General features: G+C 40.7%; 1 protein-coding gene across 8 annotated transcripts in view; it reads left to right on the top strand.

The window, feature by feature from the left end:
- Positions 1-18,326, top strand: part of fat1a (FAT atypical cadherin 1a) — a 183,803-nt gene that overhangs the window by 43,132 nt on the left and 122,345 nt on the right. For all 8 annotated transcript variants that reach the window (XM_073064547.1, XM_073064549.1, XM_073064552.1 and 5 more), the window contains exon 3: positions 12,103-12,417. In XM_073064547.1, coding sequence (XP_072920648.1) covers positions 12,103-12,417 — 315 coding nt within the window. The remainder of the gene's footprint in view (positions 1-12,102; positions 12,418-18,326) is intronic.

Here is an 18,326-nt window from a genome sequence, read left to right as displayed (position 1 = left end):
TAAAAAGTGGGATAACATTAGCCATTCTCCAATCCTCAGGAACTGATCCTGAATCTAAGGAACATTGGAAAATGATTACCAATGCATCCGCAATTTCCAGGGCCACCTCCTTTAGTACCCTAGGGTGCAGACCATCTTGACCTGGGGATTTGTCAGCCTTCAGTCCCATCAGTCTTTTCATCACCGCTTCTTTCCGAATGTCAATCTGTTTCATTTCCTCTGTTACCCTATGTCCTTGGCCCATCCATACATCTGGGAGATTGCTTGTGTCTTCCTTAGTGAAAACAGATCTAAAGTACCGTAGATTCCGGATTTTAAGCCGCTACTTTTTTCCCACATTTTGAACAGCTTTGAACTCTGCGGCCTTTAAAACGGAGCGGCTAATACATTATTTTTTTTCATGCCGCCGAAAACATTTTGCCTCGTAACAGTAGACCAATAAAATTGATGAGTAGTTCACAGAGGTCCAATGAAATTGTACGATAAATCAAGCGCACTTTCACAATTAAATTACTGTAATTCAGTCATTTGTACTCACCCTCATCAACATGGAAAACACTCGAAGAAAAGCATTGTGCTGCCTTTATGGCAGTTATTTAGTTTATAATATTTTCGCTTAGTAATTCATTTTCTAGTTAAAGTTAGAAGAGTTTTAACTATATTTGTTTTCTGTACTACATCGTGGGATGCTATGACGTCACACCCGGTTTCGCCGCGTCTTGTGGGATACCGGTTTGCGATAAACGGGAAGGAGGGGGCATTAGACCCGAGCGAAACGCTGCTTTTAAATGCCGATTGCGATAAATGGGACGGCGGGGGTCGAGCGGCGGAGCGAAAACGCTGCTTTTAAGTTAAAGGCGATCAATAACTTTTCCTGGTAGGCTGCAGTATATATATTTTTTACCAGTCGTTAGGAGATATTGGAATGTTGTTCAGTAAAGAAGTATACGCAACGTATATTTAAAAGTAGCCGCGTTACGGGCACGGTTCGAAAAAAAGCATTTGCAATATGTATTTGTTTTTGTTACCATATGGATTTAATTAAAAGTTAAAAAATCCTCACGTGTAATATCTTTCTGTGTAAATATCTCATATTACAACGTGGGACACCTGCGGCCGAAAATCCGGTGCGGCCTAAAATCCGGTGCGGCCTTTACAAGTAAAAAATTGATTTTATTTCTAAAATTAGAGCCAGCGGCTTTTAATCAGGTGCGCTCTGTAGTCCGGAATCTACGGTACTCACTAAATTCTTCTGCCATTTCTCTGTTTCCCATAACAATTTCACCCAATTCATTCTTCAAGGGCCCAACATTGTTCTTAACTATCTTCTTTCTCTTCACATACCTAAAAAAGCTTTTGCTATCTTCCTTTATATTCCTGGCTAGCTTGCGTTCGTACCTCATTTTTTCTCCCCGTATTGTCTTTTTAGTTAAGTTCTGTTGTTCCTTAGAAACTTCCTAATCATCTGTCCTCCCACTCACCTTAGCTCTGTCATATTTCCTTTTTTTTAATACTATGCAATCTCTGACTTCCTTTGTCAACCACTGTGGCCCCTTTCCCCCCTTTGAATCCTTCCTTCTCTGGGTGATTACGCAGTGCATTCAGGTTGTGCAAGGTAAACCAATTATTGAATGCAAAATAAAGTGTAACAGCTATGGAAAACATGCACTGCAGGTAAACAATATGATGCAAGATCATAACACGGTAGATTGTGAGACCAACTGTCCATTTTATCATACTAGAGAACCATTCAATAGTCTTAATAACATTGGGGTAAAAGCTATCCTTGAGCCTGTTTGTATCTAAAATTGGAACAAGGTCTGCTATTGAGACTGACAATTTGATACAATGACTCTGTGAAGCTTCTGGTTATATTTATTTGACTGTTTTCCTTTGGCTTATAATTATTTAGGAACTAGGATTTTTAACCAAGTGAAGATGTTTTGGAGTTGTATGTCAACCTTTACATTTTACTGTTACCCAGAGTGGAGCTGTGGTTCGATAGTTTTGGCACAAGCATGTACTCTTGGATCTTGGCCATGATATATTATTTATAAATTTTAGACTACTGTTGCTGCTGAAATCAGATTCCAAACATTATTTGGCTCCAGTGGTCACGAAGGCAATTAGATAAATTTGAAAGGACCAATAACTCCAGAAGTGATTAGTCGAGCCAAGGAGAAATGTGCTTAACTAGGTGGAGCTGCTGTTAAGTTTAGCTAGCAGTATGTGTGGATGATGAGGGATTCATTTACACCATTGGGTAATAAAAAGGAGTGAATCAGCCCTAGCTATAGCATCTATCATAGTAATAGGTTAGCATCTACTTTTTCATTATACTTAATTATTTGTAAATTAATATTTATTTGCTTTCTCTATTTTCATTCTAATTAATTAATTTAAACATCCAATGAACTGTGTTTAACTTGTCTTACAATAAAGGAAAAGAGACAGTAATGTCATAACATTTTAAGTCAGAAATATTATGAAACCAAATGATTAGTAATCTGGACAATATATCTTTGAAATTCTTTCAAAGCTAAGGTCCTGTTTATATGGTCACATTGTGGATTCTGCAATATTGGATATCTACTACAGCAGCTAAATTGCCTGATCCACTCTCAGGGCCTCAAGCTATTTCTGGGACTTGTTGCTCAGACTGCAGACTTGCCTGTTTCTGTTTTAGACTGCAAACCAAACTAATCACATTCCTGGATTGTAGCAATGAACTCCACCTTACCACAAGATATACAGTATATTAAAGGAAATTAGCTATAGTGACTGAAGTAGAGCACTTCACAGGCTCAATTTAATGCCATGGTTATTTTTAATATGAAAAATGTTTTATAGTTTAAAATGTTTTTTCTAGTGTGTGGGTGTGTATATACTGTATATAGATAGGTACAATCCTGAGATTAATTTTCTTACAGGCAATTGCAGTAAATACAAGAAACACGACAAGACTAATGAAGGGCCACATCCAACTCTTTCAGTTTTCTGTGTTTTCTTTCTTGTTGCCGATTGGCATGTTGGGGGTTGGGATTTGATGTCCTTGTTTCCATTTTCCCGATGGGTGATAACATTAGTTTTTTTGTGCAAGTGAGGGGTTGGGATTTGATGTTCCTGTTGGTGTTTTTCAGCACAGGTGGTCTGTTAGATTTTTGTGTGTGTGAGAGAGGGGTTTGTGGGTTTGATATTACTGTTGCTGTTTTTTTCCCCATGTGGCCGATATGTTAGTTTTTTTGCGAGGGGGGGGGGTTGGGGTTTGGGGTTTGTGAGTTTAATTTTTCTGTTCCGTTTTTGTTCATGTGTTGGGGGCGGGGTGATGTCTTTTCTTTCAATGACCTCCATGGTTTTTTTTTGTTTCGTGGCTATCTGGAGGAAACAATTCTCAGAGTTGTATTCTGCATACATACTTTGATAATAAAATAAACCTGTCAACCAAATGTATAGTTAAGTCAATGTGAAAGCAAAACAAAAAAATGCAAATACAAGAGAAAGAGGGAAGAAAAGTAATAGTCATAAACAAATAAGGTGAAATGTCCTTGAAAGTGAGTCCAGTTCAGTGATAGGAGCATGAACTTTTTCCCTCTGGTTTTAAGAGCCTGCTGGTTCAGAGGAAATCAATGTTCCTGAACCTGGTGATGTAGGTCCTGAGGCTCCTTTTTCCACCTCCTTAATGACAGCAGCAAGAAGCGAGCATGACCTGGGTGGTGGGGGTCTTTGATGATGGATACTGCTTTCAAGTCAAGTTCATTGTCATTTTGACCATAAACTGCTGGTACAGTACACACTAAAAACGAAACAACGTTCCTCCAGGACCCATGAAACAACACAAAACTACACTAGACTATGTGAGACATCACAAGGCTACACTAGACTACGTAAAACAACATAAAAATTGCACTGGACTACAGACCTGCACAAGACTACATAAAGTGCACAAAATAGCGCAGGGCAGTACAATAATTAATAAACAAGACAATAGGCACAGTAGAGGACAAATTACAATATAATAATAAATGATGTAGATGTCAGTCTAGACTCTTGAGTATTGAAGAGTCTGATGGCTTGGGGGAAGAAACTGTTGCACAGTCTGGTTGTGAGAGCCTGAATACTTCGGTACCTTTTGCCAGATGGCAGAAGGGAGAAGAGTTTGTATGAGGGGTGCGTGGGGTCCTTCACAATACTGTTAGCTTTGCGGGTGCAGTGTGGCAATAGACAATAGACAATAGGTGCAGAAGTAGACCATTCGGACCTTCGAGCCTGCACCGCCATTTTGAGATCATGGCTGATTATCTACTATCAATACCCGGTTCCTGCCTTGTCCCCATATCCCTTGATTCCCCTATCCATAAGATACCTATCTAGCTCCTTCTTGAAAGCATCCAGAGAATTGGCCTCCACTGCCTTCCGAGGCAGTGCATTCCAGACCCCCACAACTCTCTGGGATGTTATGAAACCAGTAACTGGTTTCACTTACCAGCAAAGATAGATATGTCAGTTGAAGTCCAATGGTACTATTTTCAAAAGTTTTATTAATAAAGGGGCACAAAAATTAAGGTTAATACAAACATTCAGATAACATGCGTCAATACTCAATCTAAAACGCAGGTACATTAATAATCACTCAGAAATAAGCTCTTTCGTTGTCTAGGGTATAATACTGAGTCCAATTGGAAATATAAAGAGTCACTCTGAAGTCTGCAGGCTTTTCCCTTTTTGGTTTCACGTGTTGGAGAGAGAGAAGAGAGATTGTTAGGAAAAGAGACACTTGCCGTTGTCTTGATGAATCAAATCCTCAGCCTCAGAGGATTTGGCTTCCCTGGTGTTAAATAAAAGCGATCTTCCGTTGGTTCCAGCCACAAACCCCGCATTCGGAATTTAACGCACGTGGCTTATTTCAAAATGGCTTCCCGTTCCCACGGGAAGCGGTATCATGCTTCTTGGTGTCTCCTTGGTGCGTCTGAGGGTCGTCCTCTTTCAGACCCTTCTTTATACTGCCTCACGGGATCTCAGGTGTCAATCAGGTTGCAGGTGATGCAATCTCTCTCTCAACCAGCCCACTTTGCCCGAGGGCTTTACAATGTCCCTGCGAGTTGGCACGTCTGCAGTTCCCAGGTGTCTCCTGAGAACAATGCCACAGTCACCAGCTTTTGTCCCAGTGGAATGTCTTTCCATTTCCTGTGTCCATTCAGCCTGTCTCTCTCTCTCTCTCTCTCTTTTTCTCTTGCTCTCTCTCTCGGGTCATTGACCCCCCTTAACTAGAGTTCTTGCGATTTTCACAAAGGAGGGGGCTGGTATCATAACACCTCCCCTCTTAAAAAGGTTTTTACCAGCGGTTAAAACCCAGAGTGGTACAGTCTTACAGAAATTTTGAATCTAATACAATACAGAAGCTTTTCTTTTCACTACAGAGTAATACAGTTATACATTCAAGTCAGCATCTAAACAGTTAACAAGTACAGTGCCCCTTTAGTTAATATCTTAACATCTTAATATCTTAAAGTCTTGTAGCATCAGACTTCAATTCAATAACCACCTATTTATTTGTTTTCAGCCACAAAACTGCGGAGGTGTGATCTTAGCTTAGGTGCATCTACAAAAGTTTATGCGAATACTAATCGTTTCGGTCGGTTTACTTCGCCGGCAGGTCTCCAAAGGTCTGTCTTTATTATTCACAGGCTTTGGCGCAACCCGTAAAACCTGCTTTGCTGTTTAAAAAAAATGGCATCCCCATTAACCGTCACCTCTTTTCTGGCGAGTCCCCCCGTTGGGACTTTGAGTAATTTGGCGTGGTGAACTCCCGCCCGCCTCGTTCATCGGGGCTATTTTTTTCAACACCATGCCCCAAACTGTCAAGACCCTTCAGGCTATTTGTTTTTAATTCCAACTCCTCTTTCAGGTAGCATTTCGAATGCAACCTCTTCACACCCCACCCTGGCGTAACAATAGAGTGGGGGGCCCCGCTATTTCCCGACTCACTCTGTGAGCGATCTGCCAGGTTTAAAATTTCTTCCTTCGACTTGGGAACTACAGACTCTCCTTCAACAACAATCCTCATTCCCCCCTTAAATTCGGCATTAACCTTGGCCCCACTCTCGAACACAAACACCGTGGAACTCACACTTCCCACGGTTACCAAGGTTAACCCTTTTCCTACTGAACCAACCCTATCTGATCCACAAAGACGGCCGCCCCGTCCCCCTGAATCAAACACCTCAGACTTCCCCTGAGCGCTGTTACCAGGTTCAGCACCACGTGCGCCCCCATCTTGGACACACTCAAACGGGACATTGGCCCCTTCCAGGCTTTCAATACCCGTACCTTTTTCAAATTCTAACGTCCCCCGATCCTTCCAGCTACTCTCTAGGCAGCCCCCCGTTGGGGAAGGCGCAACCCTGCGAGCTGAAACAACCTCCTCGGCCATTTCAGCTGACTTCTCCACAGCAAGGATACCCTTCCTCTCTAAGACTGCCCTCATTTCACTCTCGGGACCATCGAGAACACCTTTAGAACTCTGAACTTCTTCAAACAATTCTGCCATACCAGACAGATTAACCATGTCCAACTCTGGACATTTTAACAACTTTATCCGTTTCTCAACTTTAGTTCCTACCTCTAGGACCTTTCTCTTCACTAAGGGCAGGGCTATTTCCTCTCCCTTACCCGCTTTTACTTTACTGCTTTCTGTTTTACCACCCTCGGAACCCTCATGGTACAGGGTCGGTAAAAACATCTTGGCCAGATCACCGCTGGCTTCATTTAAACTGTCCTCTTTCTCAGCCGCTTTTTCCGACAGGCTGCGAGTGACCGCGCATGCGCGAAAGCTTTGGTACTCCAGGGGCGGGGCCACCGCACTCGCCGGTCGGCGGGTCGGCATCCTGGCTGCCCAAATCCTCCCTCCTGCTAACACACTTTGTAACAACGCGACCCACTGCTCTTGTGGCCACTTCTGGTTCACTGCCACCGTTTCAAAAAACAAGAAATAACTATCAACATCCGTCTCTTCGAACGGAGGTACTACTCTCAGCTCCCGACTAACATTAAACCGCTCTCTCCTTAGCTCCTCCCTCTCTCTTTCTCTCCCCGCTGCCGCTCTCTCGGCTGCTGCTAACTCTCTGATCCGAATTTCATGCTGTCTTTGCCTCTCCGCTTGATTCTGCTCGTTTTCCATCTCTAACCCCTTCGCCAAATTTAACAAGTCTGCTTTGGTGCTCACCTCTAGCGCCGCCACAGTCGCGCTTTCCATAAATTCACACACGTCCATCCTTGCTGGTTTTTCTGTCTGGCTACCTGCGTACCAGATCCAAATTATTTTGTTTTGACTTACAATCCCGATTGACTGACCTCCCCCTTTTTGGTGTCAAATCCCGAGACGAGAACCCCACTTGTTACGAAAACCCCGTAACCAGGTAACTTACCAGCAAAGATAGATATGTCAGTTGAAGTCCAATGGTACTATTTTCAAAAGTTTTATTAATAAAGGGGCACAAAAATTAAGGTTAATACAAACATTCAGATAACATGCGTCAATACTCAATCTAAAACGCAGGTACATTAATAATCACTCAGAAATAAGCTCTTTCGTTGTCTAGGGTATAATACTGAGTCCAATTGGAAATATAAAGAGTCACTCTGAAGTCTGCAGGCTTTTCCCTTTTTGGTTTCACGTGTTGGAGAGAGAGAAGAGAGATTGTTAGGAAAAGAGACACTTGCCGTTGTCTTGATGAATCAAATCCTCAGCCTCAGAGGATTTGGCTTCCCTGGTGTTAAATAAAAGCGATCTTCCGTTGGTTCCAGCCACAAACCCCGCATTCGGAATTTAACGCACGTGGCTTATTTCAAAATGGCTTCCCGTTCCCCCGGGAAGCGGTATCATGCTTCTTGGTGTCTCCTTGGTGCGTCTGAGGGTCGTCCTCTTTCAGACCCTTCTTTATACTGCCTCACGGGATCTCAGGTGTCAATCAGGTTGCAGGTGATGCAATCTCTCTCTCAACCAGCCCACTTTGCCCGAGGGCTTTACAATGTCCCTGCGAGTTGGCACGTCTGCAGTTCCCAGGTGTCTCCTGAGAACAATGCCACAGTCACCAGCTTTTGTCCCAGTGGAATGTCTTTCCATTTCCTGTGTCCATTCAGCCTGTCTCTCTCTCTCTCTCTCTCTTTTTCTCTTGCTCTCTCTCTCGGGTCATTGACCCCCCTTAACTAGAGTTCTTGCGATTTTCACAAAGGAGGGGGCTGGTATCATAACAGGGAGAAGAAGTTTTTCCTTAACTCTGTCCTAAATGACCTATCCCTTATTCTCAAACCATGCCCCCTGGTACTGGACTCTCCCAGCATCTGGAACATATTTCCTGCCTCTATCTTGTCCAATCCCTTAATAATCTTATATGTTGCAATCAGATCCCCTCTCAATCTCCTTAATTCCAGCGTGTACAAGCCCAGTCTCTCTAACCTCTGCGTAAGACAGTCCTGACATCCCAGGAATTAACCTTGTGAATCTACGCTGCACTTCCTCTACAGCCAGGATGTCCTTCCTTAACCCTGGAGACCAAAACTGTACACAATTCCTTGCTCTTGTACTCAATTGCCTTTGTAATAAAGGCCAACATTCCATTAGCCTTCTTCACTGCCTGCTGCACTTGCTCATTCACCTTCAGTGACTGATGAACAAGGACTCCTAGATCTCTTTGTATTTCTCCCTTACCTAACTCTACACCGTTCAGATAATAATCTGCCTTCCTGTTCTTCCATCTGCCAAGTATCTGCCCACTCACCCAGCCTATTCAAGTCACCCTGAATTCTCCTAACATCCTCATCACATGTCACACTGCCACCCAGCTTAGTATCATCAGCAAACTTGCTGATGTTATTCTCAATGCCTTCATCTAAATCATTGACGTAAATCATAAACAGCTGTGGTCCCAATACCAAGCCCTGTGGCACCCCACTAGTCACCACCTGCCATTCCGAGAAACACCCATTCACCGCTACCCTTTGCTTTCTATCTGCCAACCAGTTTTCTATCCATGTGTGGTGTAAATGTCTGTAGAAAGACCCCAATGATCTTCTCAGCTGACCTCACGATCCACTGCAGGGTCTTGCGATCCGAGACGGTGCAATTCCAGAACCAGGCAGTGATGCAGCTGCTCAGGATGCTCTGGATACATCCTCTGTAGAATGTGATGAGGATGGGGTGTGGGGGATGGACTTTCCTCAGCCTTCGCAGAAAGTAGAGACGCTGCTGGGCTTTCTTTGCTATGGAGCTGGTGTTGAGGGACCAGGTGAGATTCTCCGCCAGGTGAACACCAAGAAATTTGGTGCTCTTAACAATCTCAATGGAGGAGCCATCAATTTTCAGCAGTGACAATGATCCATGTAGTGCTCAGTGCTGTGGTGAGCTTTACTGGTGCTGGACTGTGCGGTACCCACTACTTCCTTGTAGGCTGTATGTCTTCAAATTAGCTGCAAACCACTTTGAGTTCCATCCCACAATTCATTCTGTCATGATTTGAAAGTCAGTAAAATTGATGATTGTGGCATGCTTAAAAAATGATGCATAGAAGAGGGTTAGTTAATTCAGCCTTTCAAAACTGCTCTACTATTCAATAAGATCATGATTGATCATCTATCTGAAATAAGCATGAAGATAATGATAAAATTCCACTAGTTTCCTAATATTCTCAGGAGGACTGGTCTGCTGTCTACCTAGTCTGGAATATGTTTAATTCCAATGCATCTCCACAGCTGAGCCCTCATTCTCTCTGGAGAGCAAAATACTTTCTTGAAAGTGTTCTGTATGCCCCAAGGACAAAATAAAAACCCCTCTACATTCAAATGCTGAAGTTCTAATGTAATTCTTGATTATTTACATTAGAACAGTAGCTTGGCTACTGCTCCCCAATAGAATTGTTTCCTAAAATAATTAGTTTGGGCCAGTTTCAATCTACATGAAAATACACCTCGACTTCTGCAGATAAAACACAGTAGTTGCAAGACAACTGAATAATTATATAAGCTGACAATACACTGAATTATAACTAATGAATTAAGGTAATTTTTCTTGCCTTTCCCTGAAAAATATTCAAAACAGCTGCATGATAACTGCAAAGTGAAAAGTGTATTTTTACTGCCTGCTGAGATCCTAATGCAAAATCCTGTTTTTACATTACAGGATTTTTATGTTAAAATGATGCAGATTAACCTTTTAATAGTGTGAGTGATGCATTTTCATACAATCCTCATAGTTAGAGCAGTAAAGCTATAGATACTGTGGATCAGAAAAAAATTAACAGTTCTGTTGGGGGGGGAGAACCCTTCACAACTAGGAAAGTGAGAAAACCAGTGTGCTTCATTTTGCAGTGAAGTGAAGGGAACATGGGGAGTGTCTCTGATAGGTTACAGATCAAAGCAACTTATTGACATAAGCTCATTACCACCGTTGAGGCACAGTCCACTGACAGCAGCTTGCCAGGGTCCTCGCTGCTGGGCCAGTCCCTCAAGTGTCCCTAGGTATAGGCCGTCCTTGAAGATCTCTCCTCTCCCAGGGATGAGGTCTCCGGAGCTTCTGTAGCACTGGGTTTTTATGCGATGGGGTCGCTAGCCCCATGCCCAACCCGGTTCCTCTCGTTGTTGGGCCTTGGGTTATCCTTGGCGGAGTTGGGTCAAAGCAAACAAGGGAGCAATTGACCTAAAACATGGGAGTGAACTGCATGGGAAGAAAGAAAATTAAAACAGAAATATACAACCTGAAAATATTAGCGTTCAGAGGTTCCACTTTGTGACTGTATCAATACCTGTCTGGTGTAGTGCAGGATGTGTTTAAAACTGGTGGCGATTTGTAAATATGACTTAATCTGGGTGGCATCATGTGGGAGTGTTAAGCTATGTGAGCTGTTAACTCATGAATCTGACCAAAGGTCCACAAAGCTGCTTTATCCAAACAAGCATTTTGGTGGACCGTTGAGCAGAGGAAGAGATTTTTCAATGGGGGTGGAATCCGGCAAATGAGAACAAAACACACAAGTGAAACATTTGGAACTGTCTTCAGATAGGAGTGCAGAGTAGATTTCTTAGATCCCTGGCCTCACAGAAGACATCCCTGTAGCCAATTTAGATCGATCCACAGTGGATTGGAGGTGACTGAGCTGTGGTCCATAACAAGCTTGATTATTTGTTCCACTCCAGCTTTTTGAAACTCAGGGTCATTTCCATAGATGCTGCCTGAGACACTGAGTTCCTTCAGCATTTTGTGTGTGTTGCTTTGGATTTCCTGAATCTGCAGAACAACTTGTGTTCAGGCCTTAAGTCCAACCTCCTTCATGTAACCAACTGTGACTTTGTAGAGCTTCAGTCCACTCCTCAGCATATAGTCCTGTATCTTTGAGCATGAACAACAGTTTGTTTTGGAAAGCTAATTTAGTATGTTCCATTTGGTGCTCTTACTGTGGTTTCTTCTGATTTGGAGAAACCAACTGTGTATTGGGTGATTTCTTTGGAGAATATCTCCTTTCAACTGACACGATGATTTAATATTAAATTTATCATTTGCCTTTTCCAACACTTTTGAATGTGGAATATTGTCTGGGTTCAGATCTTTCTTCGTGACTCTCTTCCCAACACTTTCTCATCTTCACCCCTCCATCAATCTTGTTTTCAGGTGCAATATGCTTATCTTTCTCGGCTGCACTTTGGCTTGTTTGTTATTTGAGCAGCAGATGACCTTCAATTTTCCTTTGATCTCAGAAAATCTCACTTTAATTAACTTGGATCTATTTCAGGGGAAAGATATGTGAAAAATATTTAAATTATCTTTGTATGTGAGGCCAAGAAGGCTGAACAACTATTAAATGCAGATTTTTACTGATTTCTTAATAATGTGGATTCTAAACTAGGGAAGAATCTACAAATATTTAGTTCATGGTAAAATTACCTTTTGAATGTTTAACATAGAAGGGATTGTCAAACTTTAGCAAAATCTGAGTATAAAAGCTGTGTACTTAAACTGATAGAAGCTTTACTATATTCCTTAGAAGTATTGTTATCAGCCTAGCGTTCCTCAGTACATTAAATGCGTCATTACTTTTTCTGTTCCCTGTGCAGGTACAATTAGGACAGCAGATCTTCTGGACCACGAAACTGCTTCACATTACTGGCTCACAGTGTATGCCACTGATCTTGGAGTTGTGCCTCTCTTCTCCTTCATCGAAGTGTATGTTGAAATTGAGGATGTTAATGATAATGCTCCACAGACATCTCGGCCAGTTTATTACCCTGAAGTCATGGAGAACTCTCCCAAAGACGTGTCCGTTGTACAGATCGAAGCGTCTGACCCAGATTCCAGATCAAGTGACAGGCTGAGCTATAAAATTACCAGTGGCAATCCGCAAGGTTTTTTCAACATAAATCAGGAGACTGGTAAGTGTTAATATTGGATAGTGCTAGATGACTGAGATAGCAAGTGTGTTAATCTGGCGAATGTGTTAGAAATAGATGGGAAAGTGAAGAAACAATGGAAGCAATGTACCTAAAGAGAATTGGTAAGTTTTTTTTGTGAATAGCAAGTTACGGAGTCTGCTTCATGAACCTTTTTCCTTCTTTTGAAGTGTTTAAGCTTCCTGGTTCATACAGTTAATTAGTTTTCTTTATTCACCACATATAAAAGGTTTTCCATTCGATTGTGGTTTCAATTCCATGGCGTTATGTAAAATTAAACTATCCTTTCATATTCCCCATAATTGCAGAGCTCCTCGCCCCTCTAAATGATCAAAAAGAGGGCTTTGCAGATTACAGCCATGATGCAAAAAATATATATATTTTCCACTGCATCAAGGTCACCAGTTTAAATGATCATTCTCTTCCATGGCAACATACTCAATTCAGTACTTACCAGTTTCCACTGGATCAGTTAAATGGAACATATTGTGACCACTCAGCCTCATTCCAATTTGCCACAGGCATTAATGTAAGTCATTTGGAGTCGAAGCTTAAGTTTTCCTTCCCCTCTGCCTTTTGCCTTTTAAACCTGAGGATGTCAGTGGCCTTCAGGTGTGGTATCTGAAATTAAGATGGTGGATAGGTATAAGTAGCACCACTCGTTAAGTCAATAAATTAGAAGATTAACCCAGGTCCTTGTTCAGGAGCGTGTTCAGATTTTACCATAACATCTGGGGAATTTAAATACAGGTATCAAAGTAAGTCTGCAATTCAGGTTTATAGTGGTGCTAGGAAATTTGTAAACCCTGTAGAATTATCTCTATTTCTGCATAAATATGACCTCAAATGTGATCAGATCTTCACGCAAGTCCTAAAACTAGATAAAGAAAACCCAATTAAATAAATACCTCAAAAATGTATACTTGTTCATTATTGAAAAATTGATACAAAATTACATGTATTTGTTGGAAATCATATGAACCTTTGCTTTCAATAATTGGTGTGACTCCCTTGTACAGCAGTAGCCTCAACCAAACATTTCTGGTAACTGTTGATCAGACCTACACATCAATTTGGAGGACTTTTAGGCCATTCCTCCTTACAAAAGTGCTTCAACTCTGTGATGTTGGTGGGGTTCCTTGCTTATTCAGGTCCTTGCACAATATTTCTATAGAATTAAGGTCAGGACTTTGACTCTGCCATTCCAAATCATGAATTTTCTTCTTTTTAAGCCATTCTGTTATTGATTTACTCTTGTCTTTTGGATCATTATCTTGAGGCATTACCCATCTTCTAATTAAATTCCTGGTGACAGACTGCTACACTGATATTCTTCTATAAAATGTCTTGGTACAATTTTGAATTCATTGTTCCCTCAACGCTTGCAAGCTGCCCACACCCTGAGGCAGTAAAGCAGCCGCAAACTATGATGTTTATGGTATGAGGTTTTGCTGTTGGTCTGCAGTTCCCTTTTTCCGCCAAACATAGCAATGTGCATTTCTGCCAAAAAGTTCACCATTTGTCTCATCTTTCCAAAGAACATTGTCCCAGCAGCGTTGTAGAACATTTAGGTGGTCTTCTGCAAACTTGAGGTGTGTAGGAATTTTTTTTAGAGAACAATGGTTTCCTCCAGAGTGTCCTTCCATGAACACCATTCCTGTTTGGTGTTTTTCTTATGGTGGACCTATGAACAGAAACCTCAGCAAGTTCTAGAGATTTCTGCAGGTCTTTTTGCTTGAGTTCTTGTTCACCTCCTTCAGCATTGCCCTTGGTGTGAACTTTGCAGGATGCCCACTCCTAGGGGGAGTAGCAACAGTACTGAGTTTCCTCCATTTGGAGACAATTTTTCTTGCTGTGGATTGATGAGCACTCAGGTCCTTAGAAATGCTTTTATAGCCATTTCCAGCTTCATGTATCTCTACAGTTCTTCTGAGGTACTCTGAAAGATGTTTTGAATTGAATTGACTTTATTACTTCCTTCCTTCACATACATGAGTAAAAATCTTTACGTTACGTCTCCATCTAAAAGTGCAATTTATAGTAATTTATAATAAATAATATGTACAACATGTTAGTCAATATAACATAGAAATACAGTTGTGTCAACATGAGTTAAGCAGTCTGATGGCCTGGTGGAAGAAGCTATCCTGGAGCCTGTTGGTCCTGGCTTTTATGCTGCGATACCATTTCCTGGATGGTAGCAGTTAGAACAGTTTGTGGTTGGGATGACTCGAGTCCCCAATGATCCTTTGGGCCCTTTTTACACACCTGTCTTTGTAAATATCCTGAATAATGGGAAGTTCACATCAACAGATGCATTGGGCTGTCCACTCCACTCTCTGCAAAGTCCTGCGATTGAAGGAAGTGCAGTTCCCATACCAGAGATCAATGCAGCTGGTCAGGATGCTCTCAATCGTGCCCTTATAGAAAGTTCTTAGGATTTTGGGGGCCAATACTAAACTTCTTCACCCATCTGAGGTGAAAGAGGCACTGTTGTGCCTTTTCCACCACACAGCCAGTACGTACAGACCATGCGAGATCCTCAGTGATGTATATGATCAAGGCATAGTGCACATAAACAGATCTTTCTTGAGACGAGCAGGGTCTGTCAGTACCTGACTTTGTGTGTCATTTTTATAGGGCAGGGCACTTCTACAACCCACACTTCCAATCTTATCTTATTGTTTGGAATGCCTAACTCTAAATAGCTTTTGTAGAAGGCATTGCCCCAGAGTTTCACATACTTTTTCCAACAAATACATGTAATATTGGATCATTTTTCTCAGTAAATAAAGAACAAGTATAATGTTTTTGTGTTATTTATTTAATTGGGGGTTCTCTTTATTTAGTTTTAGGACTTGTGTGAAGATCTGATCACATTTCAGGTCATATTTATGTAGAAATAGAGAAAATTTGACAGTGTTCACAAATTTTCTGGCACCACTGTATCTAGGTAAGAGTGACCAAGAGCTTACTGGATTTTCTGTAGCCTTCTGGATTATTTATATCCTTCAGAGTGAGAAATCTACCAGCTTCAACTGGTGTGGCGGTATTTGATTCCAGATCACTACCATGATTGACTCTCAACTTATTCATCAGTTCAGAAGCAATTAGACAAGGGCAACGAACACCAGCTTTGACAGCAAGTGCACATCCTATGAATGAATAAATCAATCAAAAAAAATCTTAAGAAAATCCTTTTTGCAGTATGTAAATAAATTCAGTATAGAATCTGAATCAGGTTTATTATCACTGACATGTTGTGAAATCAATTGATATGCAACAGCAGTGCAGTGTAATACATAAAATTTACTATAAATGACATTAAGAATATATAAAAATAAATGGTTCAAAAAGGGAGCAAAATAGTGAGGTCGTGTTTGTGGGTTCTTGGACTGTTCAGGAATCAGATGGCCAAAGGGAAGCAGCTCTTCCTGAAACATTGATTGTGACTCTTAATGCTCCTGTACCTCCTCGCTGATACAAATAAAAGACAAAATAATTTCTTCAGTTTTCTAGCTTTAGCAAAAACTATCAACACTTGTGTAGTAAATTAATTTTGTGTATGAGCGAGGGAGAGATATGGCACATAGTTTATACGATCCTTTCCACCGGAGATTTTTTTTGGGTTGCTTATTAATATGAAACTGATTATTTTTGCTTTGGGATCTGGATTCTTTCTCCCATGTTCTTTTTCCTGTTATGGAGTAACTATCTCCCTAACTAGCTTACCAGCAACTCTTCAATACTGCTCTTGGGGCATTATGGTACAGTGGTCGCATTGTTAGACTAGTAATTTAAGACACCAGGAGTTAATTAAATAAGAAAATTTAAAAATGGACGACGAGTGGTGATGACATTTAAAAATATAAGTTCTGAACATACAACTGGTTTGTTGAAGCCCAGTAGAAAAGGACTGTTCTTGCCAACTCGAGTCTAAACGTGAACTGACCATAGCAATGTGACTGCATCTTAATTGCCACTTAGTTGAAGGAGTTCTGCAATTTAAATGAGTATAAAACTACATTCAGCTTTATCACCAGATTTGCTAAAATGCACTCAGTTATATAAATTTAACAGAGTCCTTTTTGTTAATGTCTGTGTATGTTCTGATAATGTGAGAGATGTTGTTTGAAGCCTTGCTACAACATTGATTATGCCCTCAGGTTACCTTTAAGCAGGTATCCTAGGTCCCTCCATTACTGTTCCTGGGCCTGTCTCTCACCTGCAGGATACGTGTACATGCATTTGAGTGATACATCAATACATCAAATGAGACAGGCTTGTAGGAAGTTAATCAGCTTTTTACTTGCTCATTTACCTCTTGATGGCATCACACTTCTACACTTCAAGGATGTCTGGCACCAATGTTGAGAAGGTGTGGCCTCAACATTGGTGCCAGACATCCTTGAAGTGTAGAAGTGTGATGCCATCAAGAGGTAAATGAGCAAGTAAAAAGCTGATTAACTTCCTACAAGCCTGTCTCATTTGATGTATTGCGGCTACCTCATTTTTAATGTCATGTGGAATAAGCACTGAGATTGTAGATTGTTGTGAAATGTCTTGGAGTGATCATTTGCACAGGTAGTTTCAAGTTGAAGTCCAAGTTTAAGTTTAATTGCCTTTCAACCAACTACGTGTATACAGCTAAATGAAACAGCATTCCTCCAGAGCCACGGTACATTAACACAGTACATACAGTCACACTCAGCACATATAATAACAATAGTACATACAATCCCCAGCGGTCAGTGAAGATGACTTTGCAAGGTAGAACTACCGTCGTGCTCTGATGGATAGAATGGGATGTATCTAATGGGAAGAATTGGATCACCATCAGTTTGGAAAATCAATAGCGGCACAGTCTTTACACCATGTCCAAACAAGCCACAACATCAGCAAGAGTCCGACCCTGATTTAATGATGAATGCAACAATACCTGTCTGGATTAGCACAGGATGTGCTTAAAACTGGTGTAGATTTGTAAATATGACTATATCTGGGTAGCATCCTGTGGGAATGGTAAGCTGTTGTTTCGCTTTAATGAGCTGTTAACTCATGAATCTTTTCTTTTCTTTTTCAATCTTTTTATTAATATTAATAATATTATGAACAAAATACAATTGATATATTAATAAAGGGATTACAAACATACAAATTCCCATTACACATGAAAGAATACATAAGCAATGATTACAGTATAAATAAGTTTTCCCAAAACATGAACCATACAGTATATGTATGAACAAGGTAAATCTAGATATTTCATAATATATAATATAAAAAAAGAAAAAAAAATATTTGCAAAATTGACTAACCTACTTTTTTTCTAAAGAAAAAAAGGAAGCAAAAAAAGAAAAAAAAAGAAAAACTAAAAAAGAAAGAAAAAAAAGGGCTGTTTATAATATCTCACAAGAATACATAAACATCAATGTCGTCAACTCCGATCCTCTCAACATAAATAAGATTAAAGCTGAAAAAACCAATAAGCTTGGAACAGGGTGGTATTACATCATATGAAAATATTGAATAAATGGTCTCCATATCTTTTCAAATTTAATAGAAGTATCGAATACACCACTTCTAATTTTTTCTAAATTTAAACATAACATAGTTTGAGAAAGCCAATGAAATGCAGTGCGGGGATTAATTTCCTTCCAATTCAACAAAATAGATCTTCTAGCCATCAAAGTGAGAAAAGCAATCATTCGACAGGCGGAAGGAGATAAATGAAGTGAGTCCATCATCGGTAAACCAACATGAATCTGATCAAAGGTCCACAATCCTACTGTGTCCAAACAAGAATGTTGGTGAACCATTGAACAGAAGGAAGACATTTTTTACCTGGAGATGATATTTGGCAATTGAGAACAAACGCGATGGTGAAATAT

This window comes from Hemitrygon akajei, chromosome 13, assembly GCF_048418815.1.
Source record: "Hemitrygon akajei chromosome 13, sHemAka1.3, whole genome shotgun sequence".
NCBI classification, from domain to species: Eukaryota; Metazoa; Chordata; class Chondrichthyes; order Myliobatiformes; family Dasyatidae; genus Hemitrygon; species Hemitrygon akajei.
This window is presented reverse-complemented; position numbering and strand designations above follow the sequence as displayed.